Source organism: Ischnura elegans, chromosome 9, assembly GCF_921293095.1.
Source record: "Ischnura elegans chromosome 9, ioIscEleg1.1, whole genome shotgun sequence".
Taxonomy (NCBI): Eukaryota; Metazoa; Arthropoda; class Insecta; order Odonata; family Coenagrionidae; genus Ischnura; species Ischnura elegans.
In genome coordinates this window covers 32368734-32391912 of record NC_060254.1, presented here as the reverse complement: position 1 = coordinate 32391912, position 23179 = coordinate 32368734, and the positions used below count along the sequence as shown (strand labels likewise).

The 23179-nt window shown below is 36.2% G+C and overlaps 2 protein-coding genes and 1 long non-coding RNA gene across 4 annotated transcripts in view; 2 read left to right on the top strand and 1 right to left on the bottom strand.

The window, feature by feature from the left end:
• LOC124165266 (serine/threonine-protein phosphatase 1 regulatory subunit 10-like) overlaps positions 1-11351 on the bottom strand; it is a 49305-nt gene extending 37954 nt beyond the window's left edge. Inside the window, exons 1-3 of one of the 2 annotated variants that reach the window (XM_046542597.1) lie at positions 10811-11351; positions 10471-10568; positions 2720-2806 (exon numbers count right to left, since the gene is read on the bottom strand). In XM_046542597.1, the coding sequence (XP_046398553.1) occupies positions 2720-2806; positions 10471-10568; positions 10811-10813 (188 nt within the window). In that variant the 5' untranslated portion in view covers positions 10814-11351. The remainder of the gene's footprint in view (positions 1-2719; positions 2807-10470; positions 10569-10810) is intronic. The other variant, XM_046542598.1, reaches the window with a different exon arrangement.
• A 566-nt stretch (positions 11352-11917) lies between these two features.
• LOC124165586 lies at positions 11918-13163 on the top strand. Its single transcript, XR_006866264.1, has 2 exons — positions 11918-12148; positions 12888-13163. It is a non-coding gene; the product is annotated as an uncharacterized LOC124165586 (long non-coding RNA).
• Positions 13164-16628: 3465 nt separating this feature from the next.
• Positions 16629-23034, top strand: LOC124165517 (BTB/POZ domain-containing protein 6-B-like). The gene is made up of 6 exons (XM_046542959.1): positions 16629-16913; positions 17002-17138; positions 17630-17834; positions 17953-18441; positions 18935-19084; positions 22128-23034. Exons 1-6 carry the CDS (start codon positions 16791-16793, stop codon positions 22710-22712), a joined length of 1689 nt encoding a protein of 562 aa, XP_046398915.1. The 5' UTR covers positions 16629-16790; the 3' UTR covers positions 22713-23034.
• The last annotated feature ends 145 nt before the right edge of the window (positions 23035-23179 follow it).

Below are 23179 nucleotides of genomic sequence, written 5' to 3'. Positions count from 1 at the left end.
AGATTAGAACTATCACTGAAATACTACCAACTCGATTTGCTTCCAGGGAAAATATTGAATACCCCAATATTCTCCCAAATTCTACTCAAAAATATTTATAAGGCATTAATTCTGTTTTTATGCGAATAACTTTGGTCAACAGCCTATAATGCTAAGAACACAAAAGGGATTGAGCCTCAGCCATTCTTTGCCTTAAGAGCACAAAATTATTTCCCTGACCACGCTGTTATCTTCAGGTTATGCACCTGCAACACTAACATTACAACCTTTATGGAGTTAAGAATTAATAAATCACTGATCACAGCCCTCAGTCAAAATCTACATCCAAGACACGCATAATGATGGTGAATTAGAAGGCATTTTAGGTGACACTGGTGCACCTGCTTCAGCTAACTACACAGCTGGTGACAGCACTCTATCAGATATGTGTAAAAAAGATGATTTCTCCATCAAATATATTTTTTTCAGGGTAATTGGTCAATTCTATATTGGGGCACTCACTCACTTGGAACAAATTTTCAAAGATACAACTCAGGAGAAGAACTACCTTGAGTCTTGAAATTATTGGGTAGGCATATTAAATCAGTCCCGAATTGAGGGTATTTCTGTATGTATGCGTGTGAAGATAAGTTTTTTTAAACATTAGAAACCATGTTAGGTATTGCACAATCTTATGTAGTCTTCCTCCCCATAATGCTAGTCAGCAAACTATCCAGAAAAAAAAACAAACTTTATTTCACCATAAAGCAAAAACAATGCTTAGTTACAGCCAGAACGCACAGGAACAGCGTTCCGGCACCTGTCAGGGAAAATTGGGTTATGTCAAAAATGTAATATTTTTTTAATGCTTGGTAAAACACGATTCCTCACTGTATCTTTTATTGGCAATTTAAAATATTGGAATTTTTAGGGGAGGGGATCAGCGGCTTATGTTTGGAAAATCATGTGTGGATTAAATGAGTAGTTAGGCATTCCAGTGTCCACATTTTTAGAATTTAAGGACTGTTGAAAATTAAAAGTCCCACCACACTAAAAAGACAAGGTCAAAGATTTAAGTAGAACACATCAGACCAATTCCTAATTAAAAATGACGTGATGATGTAAGAGAATTGAAAATTTTTCAGATCTATCATCCTGATTTTAATTTTCCATCATCCACGGTTAACCCTTTTACTGCCAGCAGGCAGATATATCGGCCCTCACTGGTTGAGCGAAAACTGCCACGGGTGTACCATTTTCACAGGTGAAACCACTCTATTCCAATCTGTCTTCTTTTGAAAATCCACAAGTGAAATAGCCAGTTGCTACAAGTGCAGGAGCCTTGCAGTAGTTTTATATCATATATGTCAATCCCTTTTCACAAGTAGATTTTCTCAAAACATTTTTAACCCTTCCTAATGGCATATGCTTGAAACCTGGGATAAGCAGTTCCACGATAGGAGTGAAAGGCCACCTCGCATCATATTTTCGCATTGGTCATCAGACGGGCGACTCGCACCAAGAAGCTTGCAACCTTAAGGGACTTTCTCCATACAAGTCATGCAAACTAGTCTGCAATTGTTTATGAAGTTAATGCCAAGTAGTTTTTATAAAATATTTATGTAGTATGCATTTCACGATTAGCAGCGACCACTAATATTAAATTGTTGAGTTGAAATTCACAACCGGTTATTATGCATGGTAACCGATTTGAAGTGGGATTACCTCCGATCACAGAATTTGATAATTACCAATAAGTTTTTGTTGGTAGCCCTGAAAATGACATGGAATTTGCAACAGAATCATGTAAAAAAGTATGGAGGGGCAAAATATTGATTTTCTATTTGGATGGTAAAAATGTTGCACCATTTTCCTTCCCTTAACGGATGGTCTCATCATGATTACTTTCACGATTTACGGACAAAGAACTTTTTCCAATGTTTTGAATCTCTCTTAATCACATCTTTAATCTTGAACTTCATGAATTTGATTGGGTTTCTCTCTTTACTTGACCCTTAACTCAAAGTGCATCATTACCACCGACACCAAAAGAAAAAAATATTTTTCATTTTTCAGTATTGCCTCCATCAAGGTAACTGATCTATTCCATGGAAATATCATTCATCTGGAATGCATCTGGTCTCAAGCATTCCGGATTATCAACCTTTTACTGTAATGTAAACTTTTAAAAATCCTATTCGTAACTGATACACGTGTAGCGTTCAGTCTTTTCTTCAGATATTAAAATATGAACTATGAATTCAAAGTACAAAATAACTTACATAAATAATTTAACAGCCCCAGTGAACATCCTAGAGTATAGTTTATGGTTGTACAACATACTGAAAAATCTTTAAGCAAGCTTCATATTTACATTTTCAACATATGGAGCATCTAATTATCAACAGTTTATGAGTCAAGAGGTCACAAGTCAGCAACATTCATTTAACTCATGAACTTAAATGTTTGAAAAACAAGCCTCAGATAGCTAAAGATTAATTCTAAAACAATTCTTCTACAGAGAATCTCCACAGCAAAATTTGTACACTAACAGGTTAACTTCATCCAGAAAAAAAACAAGTAATTAATGGCACACAAAGACCTATTTAATACAGGAACTACCTACCTTGCAAAAATATAAATTTTACCTTAACAATACAATTACATGCCTAATAAAATACATAATTGAAATATTCTCTAAAACTTAAACGCAGGTATGATGTGGGGAATTAATACTCACATATCAAGAAGATCTGATTTTGTTGCTCTTAAAATCTGTATGTAGATACATTTGCTCACCAACTTCTTGGAGAACTTTGTCATCAAACTAAAATTGAAAAAGAAAACAATAATAACACAAATGCCATATAAACCTCAAACTATTTAACTTTAATACTATTTCCAGCAAGTATAAGCCCACTTGACAAATAACATACTCTTCCAGGCATGAATATAAAAAGGCCAAACCATACAATGATCTTAAATTGCCCTGATATACAAAAATAAAAAAATATATAAAATTAAGAGTGCACTTTGCACCCCATTAACCCTTCTCCATTTTCTTAATACATAGAATATAAATCTACATTGCTAACCAACAACAGAAATTCTGATGTTAATTTATGAATATTAACATCGACTTGCCAAGGGTAAAAGAGTGGAGTCACATCCAAGGGCTAAGGTTGAGCAAAAATTACCCGAAGGCCATTATTTGCCTTCACTGCACTTCATCCATTTTCTTCAAATCTTCTCAGGATTTCCTCACTACTCACTTAACCCATCGGATTCTAAGGAATTATTCATTTTTAAGGAGCAACACATTTTAAAGGGCACTTCAACCATAGACTTCTCTATTTCTGCACTGGTCTAAATAACACTACCATGTTGACTGCTCCAGATACAAGTTCTAATGAATAACCCCCAACTTCTATGCATGGATTCCCTACAATAAGTAGATTCGCCCCTCGGAAGAAAACCTCCTCACCTGGGATTGTTTTACCATTTCTTGCTCTGCCCATCCATACAATATCAATTAATTATTTTAATAACAGCTAAAATAATTTCCCACACATATTTCATGAATTCCTGTGGAGTAATTGGGGAAAAAATATTCCAAACAATATCTCATTGCAATTCTCCACTGTTCTCGAAGTTTCAAATTCTCATTTCCTGGCTAGCCTGTAAATACTCGTACCTATGACTAATTGTAATGCTACCTGAAGTACCCCTCATTTGAAGGATTTTTTTCAACAACCACCTTACCAAAAGCCAGATAATGTATCGAAAATGCTATCACTGAGCAAATATAAACTCATTTTACTAGAGGGTTGGAATTTCAACTAAACACAACATGAAGTTATTAATTCTTCACCAAATTCTCTTTTCTATTGGTACATGTACTTAACTTTTGACACAATACTTGTTAGCAAATGTTTAAAGTTCCACATGAGTCCAAATACCAACTTTGTATGAATTTATTCTTGGATTTAAGCCAACTCAAACATTCTTTTGTAATGAGATATGAAGTGAAACACTGCAGCATTATCAAGACTCTTGGGAGTCTTGATAATGCTGCAGTGCAGCGAAACATGTCGACTCTAGTGTAATAAATTTTATGTGGAAAGTGCAAAGTGTTCCACTTCATATCTCATAATGGATCTCCACAAAGTATCTGCCTCATCCATCCAATTCATTCTTTTGTAAAAAAATCAATGGGTTTTTTAATGGCATAAGCTCACCAATCATTGATTCAAGAGTAAAATTATGGGTATCCACCACCAAGTTGTCGTACATATTGAATAGATGCTTTATACAGGAATAGCATAACAGCAGCAGTATGTTTTAAAGGTGCATCAATGGCTTGGGTCTTTCAGCATCTTCAATGAATGAATATCTTAACATGACATTCATTACCATAACTCATTTAGTACCTTATTTAACATTTAGGTGTATCAATAAATCCAATTTAGGTAAATAATATATAGTACGAGCCTGCCGCAGCAAGGAACATAATCAGACTATATTATTAGTCACTCAAGATTTCTCTAAGTTCCATTAGTTTAGTAGAGGGGTACCTAGAGTGCCTATATATTTTAATTTCCAATAAAATTGTGAGTGGAATGATAGACAAGAAATGTAAATAAAATTGACTTTTTAGCACTTTTGAAAAGGGTAGCAAATTAACTTTTGTACTTTTGATTTCACTTCTCATTAAATTAACTGGTAGATTAAAGCAAGCAAAATAATTTTGCTTTGATATTTCATAAGAAAATAAATCTCTTTATTTCATGCTAATTCTGTCTAAACAACCTTGTGTTTACCTCAATGGACCTTTGTATTCTGAAAGCATACTTTTGAAATCCCTCTTTCATATTCCCCATCCAGGTCATCCAGGATGTATTGAAAGTAAAGGTGCTACGTTTCTTATCAATGTGTAACATTTACCTGGTACCTGGAAGAAATTCTGACAACAGCTCACTAAGCATAACAGCAATTGTAGCTTTACATCATTCCAAGGCTATTGCCAGAAAATATCAGGGGGATTCATTAAGGAGGGTGGAGTTCTTTCACCTAATCTCTTACTGACTACAAGTTTGTCCCACTCCCTGAATTTACAAAGCCTCACTTGACTTTTAGTGTAATAAATGTGAAGAGCTGGCTAAACTAAGACTTTACAGGTAAAAAAGGATAGCCCTAAATTTTAAAAATTACACAAGTTTTTTTACAACACTTGGTCTTGTATATTTCAAGATCATCTTATCTTTCATGAGTCCCAAATGCAGGGGGGAGAAAAAAAGGGAAAGCTCACTACTTCTATTCACCTCTCATAGCAAAGATACATATATCGCGGGAAAATTAGGGCTGTATAGAAGTCCATTCAACAGAGGACACTTAGAAGTAAGCATAGAAAATTGTATTTTAAACACTCATTGTAAAAAAAGTGAAATAGTTGAAAATGTTATCTATGGTATGCTGTCACTAAAATGAGTGTGGCATATGTATACAAGGGACAGAAACCAGTAATTAGAGGAAATAAAATGATAATACGATTCTGCAGATCACTCTGAATATTAATATCTGAATATCACAGCTAATAATAATATGATTACAAAATTCTTCAGCTTTCACTCTCATTTGGTTTAAACCGCCAGTCATTTAACCATATGCCTTGAAAATGATGATCAAAACACGAATTCATATCATTTAAAAGTAACAAAAGAAAATTTAAAGATGTTTTCGGTACAATACCAAACAAAGAATACTAGTATATGCAATTACAATAGAATGATTCCTAATGAGAAAGAAATTCAATTTCATCCAACAATTCCACCCCATTTAATTGGTCCAGTATCACTTGCCACACATCAGCAATAATGTCTCTAACACACGCTTCTTTCACCCCTTCTTCCTCATAAGTGTATGACAACTCTCTAATTGTAATGCTACCATCTATCAACTCTCTGAAAACACGGAACTGTAGGCAAAGAAACAAGCAAATGGAGCCTGATGCTTGATGAGGTTTCTTTCATAAAAGTAAGGAAAGTAAGGTCCACAAGGTTTACTACTGACATAATGGGAGGAGATCAAGTTGGTACCGCATTAACACTTCATACCTGATGGTGCTTTATCAGGAATTGGCCTACCTCTTCGATACTATATATTAGAGGAAACCAAGGGTGAAATTAAAAACGTCATACATCTTAAACATATATCTCATTGTGATTCACTGCTGCAAGTATTTTCTTTATTTTTTTAGAGTATTTTCAGACATATTTTGTATTATTTATAAGAGTATTTTCTTTATTTTTTCCATGTACATTTATTATTCTGCTACATAATGATCTATGTTATTAATTCTTCAGAAATTATTTTTGTTTTACCAAGGTATCTGCCCATCCGTTGAAAAGACCAAACATAAATAGAAAAAAGACAAATAGAAATGTTGGAGCAAAGGAAGTCTGAAAGATTCTGGGGACTAAAAATTGATTGAGGGATATATTAACACGTTGCGTATTGAGGTATTTAAATTCCTAGGAACGCCGATTCTGGAAGCATGTGCCTATTAGGGCGTAATGCCTTTGGTTTAAACATGGTTAAAAAGCTAATGTTTAGAATATAACTTTACCCAATCAAACGTTATTATGTATCAATTCATTATGAATAACGAACAACAACTGAAAACGCACTAACGAATAGGTATTGTATGCTTTAAAATTGTTAAGGTTGACTTGCCTAAATGACGAGAATCTTCATCATCTGTCCGGAACGTTTGGAAAAAAAATGACGAGAATTCTTGCCATCCGTACGCAACGTGTTAAGTGGAGAATTAGGTTAAAAAGGGTTATCTTGGGAATTGAATGAGAAACTTTTTTAAGGAGAGAATAAAAATCAGATACATGGTAACATTTCAGTGTTAATAACAAAAGAATATAGTTCTGGTCCTTGAGAAGAAACCATTACCAATCAAAAAGAATTGGAAGTAACCAGGGTATCAGAGGAGCTGGAAGAAATATGTAACTATGGAAACCTTGGGTAGGAAAAATCTAGTAACGATGAGATCATGAAAAGCAGTAGTAGTGGCATGGAGGGATGAAAATGAAATCACTGATTGTTAGGATTGGCAGCCACAAACAATAGAGGGAATGTACCACTTGAAGGAAAGAACTATTTATCAAAAACACTTGATTTGGAAAACATAATAAGTACAGATGAGTATAGGTAAACTTGGTAGAATCCCGAGGACACAGGGAGATAATTCTATAATTGTACAGCCAAGGTTCAAGAACAGTCAAAAACTCAGTTTCCGAACAGTAGATAGACACTTGGAACACAGCCTAGTGTTTATAAGATGCAATGCAAGGTGAAAGGGCTTATTAACACTTTTACGTCTATGCAAAAGAAACCAGACTCACCAGAGTGTCTGACTACTTAATCATTCATTTAGCATTAATTACATTCACTTTTCACTGAATGAGTAATCATTTCAGCGTATCTGACCTAATCCTATAATCGATGCAATGATTTCCCGTAATAACACTCTTTTCAGCAATCTAAGGGTAAGTAAACAGCAAACCAGGGAGAGAAACCAAGTGAACCAAAAAATAGGAAATGAAAGGGAATTGTGGAGCACCAGAAGCAAGACAACCTGGTGCATAGGTCTAGCCATAAGATAGCAATTACAAGAGGTATATAATGGTACGAAAATATATACATAAAAGGAAGAGTTCCCTGAGGGAGACCAAGAGATAATTACTTGGGGCAGACTAAGAGAACATCAGGGAACAAGGAAGAACCTCATGGAATGAAAGGAAAAACCTAGATAACAGGAGAAATGGAAGGCTGCTAAATACGAATAATTATTAAGATTTCAGTATTTTGAATTAACATTTTGAAAAATGTTTCCCAGATGAGACTTGGATAAAATGAAGATGAATAGGAGGATGAAATCAAATAAATAATTGAAGACTAAAGCAATGAATACAAAGAATATTGAATTAATTCTGTATTCAATCCTCTCTCAAAATTTGATTCTGTTGAAGTTATTCAGGGATTTACATTTATTCCATTGGATATTTCAATTTCTTTTTATGCACCAACAAAAAATTCATTTCAATGGATGAAAAAATAGAAAATGAATTCTAATGGACCAAAATAACAATAATCCATATCAAGGATTGCTAATTAAAGTTCATTTGCAGCCCATATGCTTCATAGGGTGGACATATCAATCATAAATTTTAATGCTGCGTCATTAACCCTTACAGAGTCAGCCAGCCGATGCATTGGCATGGGGGGTATGTGTGAAGACTGCCAAGGGCCGATCTATCAGCCAGGTTTTTTATACCCATGCCTTTTATTTTTTGTGCTTCATGTAGCTTTTTTAACTATTTTTTTCGGTTTCTGTCATGCTATAACATAGCCACAAGTATTGGGAGCAAATAAAAAAAATGCTTATTAAAATGCATACTAAGCTTTATGTAATTTTTTAAGTTCAAACCTACAAATTCGCCTATAAAGCCCTGGTATTCTTCAGCATACCAGGTAAAATAGGCTGGCACTAAAATGGTTAATTGGCTTCTTCCAGGATCACCCATTAATTTTACCTTGGAAGTAATCAGCGTAGCTACAAATACTCGGGAATCATTTCAGTGGTTTTAGCACCAAACAAAAGCACTCTCAACTCATAAATTGATATCTGCATTACCTTAGTTAGCTATGTCATAACACAAAGATGACTATTATAGAATTGCCTGATTGAAACAAATTAAACCAAAACGAATCAGCTTTTTTCCATTGACCCCATATAAGAATATTTCTTGAACGTTTTTTAAAATCATTCGAGAACTTACACTTTCTGTGTGCTACTAATCAGCATTGATTGTGTAAAAATGACAGTAATTTTTAATGAACATATGTAATTAAGAAACTGATTCTTAATCAATAAAGTTAAAAAATGGGAAACCAACGGCAAATTCTCCCTCCTAGTACTATGAAAATTTCAATTTGGAGATAACAAATAGGTTAACAAATCATGTCATTGTAGGATAAGTGTTACAATTGGAGTCCACAAAGGGCACTCATATTAATTGATGTCAGTTGAGGTTGGGTTCAGGGCACATTATATTCTCTTTCCATCAATATCAGGAATGACAGGAGGAAATACAGCAGTTTTGTGGTATTTCCATTCTTCTGGTGCTCTTGCCCAGGCAGTTGCTCAACAGCTGCTTAAGGAACAGCCAACTTACTTTACAAATAAGACATCCTTTTCCAATTTGATGTCCTCCTTGATGAGGTAGTCACAATATCAAGATGACTGCACAAGTATCTTGGCAAAATTTATTTGATAAAAAATGGTCGAATATGTGGCAATGATCAGTCACAGCTGATTTTGAAGTTTGTTTAGTCTGCAGCGCCACTTCTGCTTCTTTAGGCCTGCCTCTCACAGTTTCTCCTCACACGGCCAGTGCAGGGCAAACAACCGAAATTCATCAGCAAGCCAACCCCATGGTATGATTTACTGAGAGTAATAAAGAGCTGCAGAACCAGGTCCTTCCCTGAACCATATAGCACCACTAAATGTATTTTTGATCGATTTGCAAAGCTTAGCCCAAGATTTAAACTGAAAACCTTAGATCAGTGTCAAAATGCTTCCTACTGGGCTACCACCTCGCACGAAATTCTACTTTTGATAATAACTAATCATGTATTTTTTAACAAAGCTATCTCCCATTTCTTTATTTGTAAAGGAGGTGACTAACATTGACTAAATAATTTTCCTCAAAAAAACACTGCTTAGAAATCAATTTTAAAAGTTGTAACATTCGAAAAAATATTAAGACACAAAACTCAAGATGTAATAAATCAGAATTTATCACAACAGAACACATCAATAACAGCTCACATACCGACGAGAAAAAAATAAATAATTACATAAAAGCACAATTCATAGAGGAAAAATATTCGCTCGAGGACATATTCGTACATAAAATGAGTTGTTCGTATATTCATCAGCACAAAATCCTTACTAAATATCAGCGAATTAATATAAACAATTTTTTTAGAAAAAGAGTTCTTGAGATTGCAAAGGAAAAATTAGAAAACCTAAAGAAAAGTGACATAAAGACGTATTTACTTAAGATTATAGGTAAGGTTAGCACTTAATAAAGCAATGTAAATGCAATTGTAGTAAATTAACGGGAAATATTGTTGCATTAAAAGCGCGGAACACATTGACCGTAGATTTTTAATAAGCCATATGAAATATTACCACAAATAAATTTATTTACACGACATATGAATTAAGAGAGCCATTGGATTTTTACCGTGGTCGGCAAAAATGCAACGGCACAAAGTCTTAAAAAATCACGAACGAAAGAAAAGTAACCGAAGAGAGACAATAATCAATATCAAAACGCCAGAAATTATCAACTAAAAGTAGCAAATAATAAGTTACGATAATTACTTCATAATATAATATACTCATGACCCTACCTTACAAGCCTGCTAACTTCATCTCGGCTTTTTATTCCCCCATCGGGTGATAATAAGACACTCAAACACTTGAGTAATTGCAGGGGATCTATCCTTGGCTGAAATAGTAGATAAAATAATTGTTAAAAAGTAGAACAGGAGAAAACTGATGGCTAGCTAATAATTAAATCGTGTTATTATCAATGTTCGCCAAGTAAAACATTTTGAACAATGCCAAATAGCTACTTCTACTCCATCTTGTGGGCAAATCATCAACTACACCGTGGACGTGACGTAATGACCGACGCCATCGCGTCCGCCATCTTCATTTCTAAAATCGATTAATGAATTCAATAATTACCATTTTGAAATCCAAAGCTACCAAGCCCCGAACAGGAAATAATCACATCAAAAGATGCACGACAGGTGTTTATCTTTCACGGATTCACCTCCAGAAAGTGTCTTCGATCTGCAATCACAAATTATTCTCTTTCCCAACTCGGGAAATAAACGTGTCGAGCAAGCACGTTACGTTATCATTTTCGAAGGTAACACCGAAACACATTTGCTCACAACATGTAATAGTCAGTATTTTATAAACCACTGCCTTTTATGATTCAAGGCGTCTCGTAAATGTTTTTCTTTTATCAAATGAACTTATCTCTTACTAGAGCCTGTTCATGGAATTCCCAGTTTCAAATAATAGATTTCCACTATGATAATAATACTTAATATGAAAGAGCAATTTCATTCGTACCATGATTAATGAAACTTTTTCTAGAAGTCTTCCATAAGGAAGTATGTAATAATTACAAGTAAATTTATAGATAATACGAAGGAGAGTTTAACGACCCAACAGCACGCCAATTCCCTGCTCCGCTCGGCTCCACCCTTCTGCGCGCTACGTGATATCCGGAATAACGTCATCAAATTTTTCACAACCGAATAAGTCAACACACACTTTAAGACATGAAGATTATTTTAAGAACTGGCCTAAAATATTTATTATGCTTATTTTTCCCAGATAATTTATTTTTTAAACTCTAAATACTAATTATCCTATTTTTTGTACGGATATAACAAATTTTTAGAGAATGCAAAATACATGAAGACTGGATTTGACCAATATAATTCCTAAAGTGTTATTTTTTTATGATATTTGTGAAATGATAATTTTTATCTTTCGCTTATATTAAGAATATGTCACTACCTAAATTAATTGTAAAATTTTGGTTATCTCCTATCTATCAGATCGACTCTCGACGATCTCAATTTTTATGATATTTTAAATTGTTTAAATCTGATGGGAATTAGTTATCGAATTATTAAAATTGCTATTAAATTCTTCCTATGGTGGAATGGGCAAGGAATATTTTGGAATCATAAATTTTATACAAGGTATCATTCTTTATCAAATCAAGTATAAGATATATGTAGATGGATTTAGAATCCATGCTTATGGGGAATAGCAAACTTTCGTATGAGAAAATATTTAAGTTGATAATTAGTAGCTTCAATGATGTATCTTTCTTCAGCGCAAGCTTTTCTCTGGAGGAATTATTTATCGCCAAATTCTCTTGATTGAAGTAGTATGTCTGCGTATGGTAATGATGGTCTTTCATTATCGTGCATGATATCTATCATCGATTTTAGTACCGATATCAGCTAAGTCACCGCTATGTGATGTAGCTTAATTAGCGTAAGACATACACGTTTTCTAATTATTTTAATCATTCATTGTTGTTTTTGTACTATTTACGTCTCTTTACACTTATAGTTTAAACACGGAGAAATCGCCCGGGAATTTAGTTGTTCAGGCGGATATTGTTATTGTTTACTCTACATTTGGGATTATATTAAACGTTTGTGATATTCACGGGTTGTAAAATCTTCGATTAGCTCTAAGTCATGCCTGCATAACTACCGAATTCATGTGTACGAGGAGCAGTATCTTGTTAGGATGCCACCATCCGCACTGAAATGGCACGTAATATTATAATAAACGTCTCAAAGCACTTTGGCTATAAATTGTCTCCATTACTTTAACGGCTGATCGTTGGTCTGTAAGCTTTCTCTGAAAATTTCATTATCATGTTTTAATAACAAATTTTACTTCTGATAAGACTGCAACCTTCATACCTAAACCGAATGCACTAATGCTTCATCAAATTAAGTGTCTGATCAATAAGTGGAGAATACCTGAATGGATTCCTATGTATACCCAATCTGTGCCTATATTTCATATTACTGAGGGGTTGATATTGCGGATGAGATACTACCTACGTATTTACGAACATGTATTCTTCATTTTCCCCTGTATACCTCCCTTTAGCCACCTTTAGCTTCATCCCGGTCATGAACATACATGTTCATGATCCCGGTTCTCCCTGGTTGCAATGTCTCCTCTGTTTACCTGATGTATTTTTGTTTCTCTCCAGACCATTTGATGTTTGACGATACTATTGATGCAGTGTTGATTTTGCATGCCTATACACGTTTACTCATGACCTCTCACCGTGGATGCTGGTGGAAAAAATTGTCAGTGGGTCACATTTAGTGCCTCTCCTGGAGCATTATGTTGCTACACGTTCGGTGACGAAGATTTTGTGTTTTTTATGGTAAAAAATTGTTAAAGGACTTTGTAGTTCTTATTTGTAATGTTAAACGACCAAAATGCACTGTTCCTATTCAAATTACAAAAGTATTAAGCACTATTGTTTCCTAAAAATTTTCATGAGCCAGGGGGTGCAAGTGCAACCCCTCTTGTGCTCTCCTCTCTGCACCCATACTTTTCTTGGCTCTTTTATAATTATGTTGATTGATTATTGCTCCTAGGGAATTGGTGACTTACATGTGGGACTGAATATACTCCTGTATCACCGTCTCCATAGCTTCCAATATTTCTTTCAACTAAGCAATGGTTTCTGCAGTAGGTACTAAGGATAAATTCAACCACTGGATTTAGAAAATATATATTGTGCCATATTGTTGCCCTACACCTCTTTCTGAAAAATGAGACAATTTTCAGTCACTTTGGCCTCTCAACTGAGCATTATGCATTAATCAGGTTTTTTCTCGTGGTAATGCAACTGTTACCACCTGGCTGTTTGATCAAATATTACTAACAAATCACAGTTACTTCCTGCTGACTCATGCTAGAAATCACTTGAAGGGTTGAGTAAGAACCTGGTGGAAGCAGCCCACATGAGTGAGTGGTGTAATAAGACTTGGAATGGTTGTGGGAAACTTTACAAACTATCTTCTGTGAAAATATGGAGCAAAATGGAATGAGGCTTGGATTTTCACAGGTTATCAGGCTTTTTAGGGCAGGTATCATTCATGGCATTGTTATTGATAATTTCAACAATATCATTATCATGTGAAAGACTTGTAGAGACTTAAAAGCAGTATCCAAAAACAACTAATAGAAAACCTTGGACATGCAGGGGAAGGCAGCAGAGGATGTAGGAATATACGGAATGTCAGGGCAATGATGAGGGTGTGTAAGCTTGAAAATATTAAGAGGGTAATAGGAGAATAGATCTGACTGCATGAAGTGAGATGGAAGGATTGATGGTAATAGATCATTGGAGTGATAGGTATATAGTGGTGAGGAGGAAAGTGAAGTGGAAGAATTAGGGCAGAGAGCCAGACTAAGGAAGTAAATAAAAAGAGACAGGACCCAGATAGCAATGTAAGCTGGAATCAAGCTTGATTCAAGCTTGACTGATCAAGCTTGCAGCAACCTGGAAAAAACAAGCCTGTTAGCTTGATTCAAGCTTGAATCAAGCTAACTAGTCTCCACCAGTCAAGGTTGTTGCAAGCTTGAAAAAACAAGCCTGAATCAAGGGTATGACACCTTCCCACATAGCAATGCAAGCTGGTAATAAAAGGTGGTATAACACTGTGTGCTCTTGCTAGCCACAGGTGAGTGAGTTAGTGTTATATATGAGTGGTGAGTTGTAAGTGAGTTTTGTGAGTGACTGAGCTTTCTGACCAGAAAATATTTCAACCTTGACACGACAAGGGAAAATCAAGTTTGGCAGCTTGACATACGCTGGACTCAGGCTTGAAACATTCAACCTTGACATGACAAGGGAAAATCAAGTTTGGCAACTCGACATAGGCTGGAAAGAGGCTTGAAAAATTCAACCTTGACATGGCAAGGAAAAATCAAGCTTGACATAAGCTAACATGCTATGTGGGGAGGTAGTTAATAAATGGAAATAAATAGGAGGTTACAGAGAGGAACCAAAATGACCAGAGAGGCATGATGGGAAAAGCAATGTGAAGAAATGAAAAATAATCAGAAAGGTAGGCCTGCAGAACCCTATATTAAAGTCATTATCAAGTGGTAGAGGGAGCATCAGAAATTAAGACTGAGAATGGAAGTATGTTAAGGGAACAAGAAAGAGGTTCGGAGCAGGTTTGGAGGATCTATATGATTGCACAAACTTGCCAAAGAGTGTCACTGTGGATGAGAATAACCTCAGGCCTGGGATTTTAGATGCGGAAAAAGATAAGAGCCCTCCAAGATATGAATGCAAGAAAGGGAGAAGGTGTGGACAACATCTCACGGGAGCTTCGGAGAAATTTAGGGAGGAAAAGATTTTTTGTATGGCGACTATGATAAATGATAACATTGGGCATTAATCAGTTGCTTTTCAGAAAATGTAAGCCATTCCGTGCAGTAATAGGGATAATGAGGACCAAAGTGGAGAGCTCAAGAATACAACCACAACATGTATGATTGCTTTTATGAATTTTGATTAAGTATTTGATTTCATTGGCTAGGTGAAGTTAATTGGCATAATTGTGGACAAAGAAAAAATTGCAGGGATAGCCAACTTATTTCATAACCTGTACATGGCTCAGACTTCACGAATGAGGGTAGCAAATGGTTTTAGAGTGGGCAAGTATCAGTGGCGCCGACTCCATGGGGCTTGGGGGGGCCCGAGCCCCCTCAATAATTCGCTATGGGTGTTGGGAAAAAAGTTTCAGGCTTGTCGATTTTCCCCGGAGTGTCCAGATATCGAGATTAGAGTTCTCAGTGCTCTAATGTTGATAATATTACTCTTCTAAAATGTTTAAAAAACTTAAAACTCACTACTTAAAAATTTCCCGGGGAGGGATCCCCGGTTTGGGCCCCCCCAATATTTTTTGTAAGACGGCGTCCCTGGCAAGTATTGGCCGAAGAGTGAGACAAGGTGGTTCACTATCATCCTTACTGATTACCTTATATGCTAAAGGAGGCATGGATTGAGGTGGTTGCTGAAATGGAGAAAATGATGTTTTAATCAGTGAAGATTTTGGATGATCAGGCATTGGTTAGCCAATCAGCAAGAGTTTAATGCTCTGGTGAATGCATTACATATACAGTGCAAGGAATATGGCATGAGGAGTTATCAAAACAGGACCAAAGCTAGGCAGTTTTGTAGAGCATAATGAGTAAGATATCTAATTCAAAGGAGATGAGCATGTAGCCATTCAGCTACTTAGGATGTAAATTAGAAGAAAACAAATACAACAATAAGGATATCAGGGAGAGCCTTACGGAAGGAGGCAATTAATAATAGGAAAGGGCTACTATATGGGATTAAAATAGGTATGATTAGGACATTAAGAAAAGGCTAGTGAAGAATCTGCTCTGGAGTGTAGAGTTCTTCAGTTCAGAAATGTGGACCCTGAAGAAGTGGGACAGGAAAAGAATAGACATTCAAGATGTGGGTATGGAAGAGAATGAAGAAGGTAAAATGTCTGGAGAAGAAAATTGGAATGAGTGGATGCCAGACTTGGTGGGTGAGGGAAGGAAGTTTCTAGAAGGGATGCATTGGAGATAGGAAGTCTGGATGGAGCGAGTACCTAGCGAAATTTTTTATGAATATGATCTTCAGAAAATCCTCATCTAATCAGCCCCCTTCACTCGCAACCATCCCCTGATGGATCCTCCCCATTAAAATGCCTGCATAGAGTCACGGAAGTCCTTCAATATTTCATTCCGTTTTTCCGATCACAGAGGCGTATGTGAGTACCATCGATGACGCATATTTTAGTAAATACACAATACAGTATTCTAAACCCGCAGTTGTAGCCGTAACGTCTTCAGTCGTCTCCTTCATCTTTGGCGCCTCACGATCAAAGCGCCTACCCGGGGTGACGGGCAATCATGGAAGCACGGATGTAAGCTACGGAAGCGCTGAAGGCGGAGTACGGAGGTTATGTTAACTTACGATGAAAATAGAAAGATGAAGATCTAAATGCGGTGTAATGTTAGGTTTGTCTTCTATCGCACTCAAATAACTTCATGTTAGAAATATTTTTACATCTTTCGATTTGCAAAAATGGGTACACCATGTGATTGGCAAGTAAAAAAGCAGAAAGTTGCCGAAAGGGGTCGTTATTTGTTGGAAACGTCACAATGGAGTGATTGCAAATTCATCGTTGGGACTGAGCCACATCAAGAGGTAGCAAACAGTACCTATTCTTTATACCACTATAAGCATGTCGTCACCGAAGAAATTTCACTTATATGAGTTTTCGTTTAATTTACAGTCCTTCCAATGTCATAAACTATTCTTGGCTATTGCCAGCCCTGTGTTTGAAGCTATGTTTTTTGGTGGAATGGCTGAGAAAGATGTGCCAATACCTATCCTCGACGTCCAGCCAGAAGCTTTCAGGGCTCTTCTAGAGTTAGTATTGCATGTTTCAAGGTCATAGAATTTTTCCATTTCCGTGGTGAATTGTTGTTTGCAGGAATTTCACCGTGACTGTAGAAATTAAGTTGTATTTTATTTGGGGTAAAAAATGCAGTTTTTATATCTTTAAGTGGTCAATTATCTTAATAAAAGATTTTAATTCTCTTCATAGCCGTTACTTCAACTATTATAGACTAAGTCTAGGCCTAATGTTTTAATTTTTCCAAATTAACGATTAAATGAATTAGAAAGTGATGCTAGGGCAAGGCAACGTATGTATGTATAGCCTTATTTTCAATGAATTAAGTCAGCTTAGTAATTGTAATTAACTTGGATTTTGAAACGTGGACATTTTCTCTCACGACAGTTCACTAGGCTAATAAGATATGTAACTCAGTCATGCACGTATAAGTATTTAGTTGACAAGAGCAGTTTACATAGTTGTTATGGAAGTGCACCGTTGAATATTTTTTCAATGCTTGCAGGTACATATACACTGATGGAATAAACTTACAGTCGTTTGATCAAGCATGCGAGCTTTGCTATGCTGCCAAAAAGTATATGTTGCCATATTTGGTTGAAGAGTGTACTAATTTCCTTTGGAGGGATTTGCATTCAAAAAATGCTTGCCGTGCATACGAATTTGCGAAACTTTTTGAAGAACCTAGACTAATGGAAAAGTGTTTGCAGGTATGTAATGGTATAACATGATGTGCTACATTGGTACAGTGTTCTTTGTTGCAAATTTCTCTCTTTGATCCAGTATAACACATAATTGACTAATATGAATCATCCTTTTCAATCCCAGATTATGTGTTCAGAAACTCAAGCAGTCATATCAGATCCTAGCTTTGAGGAAGCCGAACATTCTACCCTAATTTCTCTACTTGAACAAGAAAATCTCAATTTGCCCTCAGAACTTCAGCTATTTGAGGCAGTAACAAGATGGGCTGGGCGAGAATGCCAGCGTCGTAATCTAGTTCCCTCAGGTGAAAATCTACGCACAGTTCTTGGCCCTGAGCCTTTAAGACTTCTGCGGCTATTGACTCTATCGCCTGCTCAGTTGGGAAGCGGTCCAGCCGTGTCTCCTCTGTTGACGAGGGATGAAGCATTTGCACTACTGCTGGAGGCTTCTGCTCCTGGTGTTGCTGATCTACCAGAAGGTTTATGTACTAGTCGTGTGTCACGGTGTCACAATGATCGAAGAGGAAGTTGGGGCGTTAGACTGGCCAATTACTATTCATCATCACGTCCATCTGCCTTTGGATCAGTGAGCCCTCCTCTGGAAGCACCAGAGGTACAATGAATTACCCTTTTCTTACTTTGGTTTCAATAGCGAGCAGTGGCATAACTACAGGGGGGATAGGTCCCCCCCAAAGCCTCATAGAAATAAAAATAATATTCGAAACATTTGTCTAGTTTTGACATATAATAAATTTTAATGTAACGCAAATTTTAAGTGCCAAAATTATGTAAAATCTATTTGCAGGCATGTCATTTTTCTAAAATTTTCCCAAAGAGGAGGGGGGCGGTGGGAGGTTGCCCTTCCTCATCCCCCTCCTCCCAAAGCATATTCCTAGTTACGCCACTGATAGCGTGCATATTTTAATACTGTGCCTCTAAGAATTCAATAATTTCTATTGTTGTTTTTTTTTAAATTTCCATAAACTTAGTATAAGGATAGTCCTTAGTAATATGTTCTTGAAAATGGCAATTATTTCTCAGATGAGTTTGTTGGATAATTTTGTTATAAATTATAGGCTTTTCATTGTATTTATTTCTCTTGTCAGAATGTTTTGATGCCAATGGGAAGACGTTTGTCACCTTCTACTTGCTGGCGGAACATCATACCTGATAGACCTTACTTTCATCCAAACAGTAGCATGGAATCATCAGTAACTTTCACTGTCAGTAGAAACATATGTGTCCTTGGTGTTTTGGTAAGTAGAACATTCATCTTATATCAGTTTCCAACTGTTACCATTTAGCGTAAAATATTATATCATTTTATAACTGACCTTTCCCTTGGGCTACGACCTTAATGCGGTAGATAGGAATGCATATTCCAATGACCCCTTCAACTGCACAGATAGGGGTAATTTTCAATTATTCCTGGTAAGATCCCCTGATAGATCAAAGGGCAGGAGCCAGATAAAAGATAGTCCATGTTAAATAATAAATAAAATAAATAATAAAACACTGTTATAATGGAATTTGGAAACCTTAGCAACTATCTTTTTCTACAAAACATGGAGTAAAATCCAATGAACTTAGGAAACTCATTAAATCGGACTTGTCCTTTGAGGTTTTATGATGCAAAACTCTTGTGGAGGCTTATAAAGACCATCCAAGAAAGAAGAAAAGAAGGTAAAGATTAAGGCAGCAATGACTGTTCAGACAGACAGAATGTTAGGAAAGTGATGAGGGAGGGTAAGATGGAATATATCAAAAGGGAAATGGAGTAAGGGAGAATAGATCCATTGGGACTGAGTGATATGGCAGTGGAGACCATAGAGGAGATACTCAATTCTTAAAGTGAGCCACACAAACACTGCCAAATGGGTGGAAGGTGAACTACAGGATGAAAAATTTTGTCAGCTAGTTTCACGTCTTTTTGATATCATTGGATAATAATATTACAGCAAATTTAGGAATGGATTGGTGGCGATGAAAGATGTACTCTATATATCATGACATTAGCTATCTTTTATTGATTCCAAAAGTATAATTTACTAAGGTGGTACAGTATGGGCATCGTGTGAAAAATATAGGTGTATAAAAAACACATTTACCCCCATTATCACTGGAAGAAAAGAGGACCTTGACAATTAGGGGTAAATATGGAATTAAAGGGGAAGCAGGGTAAAAGTTGGCATTGAATGAGTAAGTGAATGGATTCTTGTAATTGAAATTCAATCACGTCCAAGTTAAGGAGATGCCATAAAATTCGAAGGGCGAGGAAGTGGAACATAAATGCTTGAAATGGGTATAAGAGAAAGGAATTCCGGGAACTATAATCTATTAAATATATGTTTGTGGGAGAGCTTTCGTTGGAGCCTGGGCACTCTTGGAAGGTTTTGCTATTGGGGTAGGGGTAATATCAAGAGAGAGGAGGAGCGAACTTAATGTTGCCAAATGTACATAGCCATAACGTGTGAGTCATGGGTGGCCACAGGTGTTTTGGGCCCGGCGCCGAGACAATATACCTACTCATTTGGAAGGCATTGAGGATAATCCTTTTTCACAGAAGCCCATGGCATTGTCAGCTACGACACTGAATGAGGCACCGTTGGTGAAAGGCACACTTAAAGACTTACAAAGAAAATGCGTGAGAAATGCGATGGAAGTTGGCGTAACATGGTGAAACTCCTTCATGATGCACAAAGGTTAAGAAAACACTTAGCTAAGTGTTTTCTTAACCTTAGTGCAAAATGCGTGAGGTTTGGCAACGCTGCTCTACGAGCAGATTTATGATGTTAACTTGATGGAGGTCTGAGAGCGACTGACTGAGGCCACTCCTACTGATTGCTGATTGGCAAAGGGAAAGTCACATGTTGATAAACTTTCCCTCCCCTCGCCCCTCCTTGCTTTAGCCACACCAGCTCACCCACAAAGATAAAATGAACAGAGAATAGTGGAGAATATGTAGTAAGCTGGAGGTTTCTAATGCAATGTTATTTTAATGAAAGTATTTTTATGTTAGAACTCTATTATACTCATTTTATGGTACTTTCTGGGAATATTGGTGGAATGTAAAACCATAAAAATGTTATAAGTTGAAGACAGTACTGACTACATAGAATGTTTAATAGTCTTATCAAGTGATCTGCAGCTTTAGTATGGCTCGATTCTTTTGTTGTCATACTTACTGCAAGTTCAGCTATGGTATTTTATACACTCTCATTAGTGACAAACCTGATGACATTATTATTCTCTTTAACAAATTCAAGAAATAGATACTTGTAAATAGCGTGATTGCTTTTGTCTGAAGTGTGCTGTGTGGGTTCAGCATTAGGACTATGTCAGATTTTGCAAGTAATGAGTTACATAATTAAAAATTGCATTTCCCCATTGCTGCTAGGCTAATGAAATATATGTATTGTTGGAAATATAAGAAATTATTTCAGGTGGAATTTGTGGATGTTGCTTATATTCATATTCATAAAGAAACATAGTCGTTATATTCCACACTTCACTTAATGTCAACTAACCTGAGTTTTGGCAGGTCAGTACAATCTTTTACACCTAAATATTAAATTAAGTGTGGAGTGTTACTGCTGTGCTTGACAATCTATTTTCAGAAACTTGCTAATGTCAAAGTGTCCTATTACTAAAGCTCTTGGGAAGTATGTCTGAAACACAGGTGCTGAAACATGAGAAGGCCATTGGTGTCAAATGTGGGACTAATGAGCAGAGAGTTTATGACCAAGTGACCCTTCCCATATTGACTCTTAGAATAAGGGTGGTAATATGACAATAACAGGTTTTTGATATCTTTGGTATTGAATAAATGAATAGTATACGTAATGATAATTGCTTTTTACTCTAAGCCAGAATGGGGGCAGAAAGGTCACAGAAATTATGAGTGACAACACATATTGTCTTGGAGTGTGAGTTCACCACACTGGTAAAAAAAAACAGCCAATATAAATTCAGCTATTCGTTATATAATTTAATGGTATTTTGAAATAAATTACCAATTCTTTTATGATATTGACTACACCGAGGAACCTGTGATATAATGATGTTATTGCTATGTAGAAAAGTTTTTTTCATTAAATTCTATTATTTGGTGCCCGTACTAGGTAACTGTTTAAATTTCATGAACTTATTCTAAAAGTACAGGAAAAGAGTTGTAAATGCTCTGTTAAACGTGTAATTAGATGTTAGCTGTGGTGGTAGTGTTTTGCTATGGAAAAATGCCTTGATGACTTCAGCTAGAGACAGATAACCTTGATAGTAACTTTAAATTATTGATTTTAGGTTCCATCTCAAGTTAGTGAGCGGCATCATGTTGGAGATAGTGGCCCTTCTACCTCAAATGAACATCACGTCTCGGAATCTAGTTTCAGGCCATCTGAATTTTCAAATACCCCAATGCTTTTAACTGACGGCTCGCCAGGTATGTTCCCTTCATCTCTGCGACCAAACCCATCAGGTCCAAAGAATGATGGCCCTGGTGGCGGTTTACCTGCAGCTACTGGAGGAAATCATGAGGGAATGGGAAATGAGAGTAATGTTCGGGGTAGAATGGGTGGTGCTTCTGGTGAATACACAGAGCTTTTGTATGCTCATCTAACTGATGGCGATGGCTGTCGCCTCACATACACCCACCTTTCAGCTCGTGTATTGCCGGATTCAATGGTGGAAATATTATTTAACCGGCCTGTCCCTATAACTCGTGCTAGGACTTACAAAATTGTTGTGGTTTTCAATCGAACCGGCTGGTATCCTATGGGAGAATGTGCTAAACATGTTCAATGTGATGATGTGCTATTCAATTTTTGTGTTGGAGACAGTGGATCGTGTGTGAGAGATGGGCTGATAAGGTCCATAATTTTCACATAACAGTCATTGTTTTTGAGCAAGAAGGTTGATCTTAACCAAGTTTGCTTGTGTGTGTTTGAGGTTGTTTAGTAGTTAACAAATCAAAATGAGTGTCATATGTAAGCCAAATGCATTTGATTAAATCCAATGCCTATTGAAATGAATTATACTGTTTCTCATTTTTTATCAATGGGAAATGTAAAAATATAATAGTGTTGTTTGTTTTAAATGTCATTTAGCTATCTCAACTGTAAAAGTTTTTGTGAATAATTATTTATTGTAAATTTGTTGTATTTATGATCTCTAAATCATACTTATTGCATAATAAATTAACCAAAATTAATGAGGTATTGCAACTTCCTCCATTTTGAATTTATCAACGCTGCACTGTGATGTAGTGAGCCTATACAATTACCGAGCTCAGTCATTCAATCTTAAATATCTTTTGCTGATGACTAGGCTTAGTGGGAGACTTTAACACATTCAAT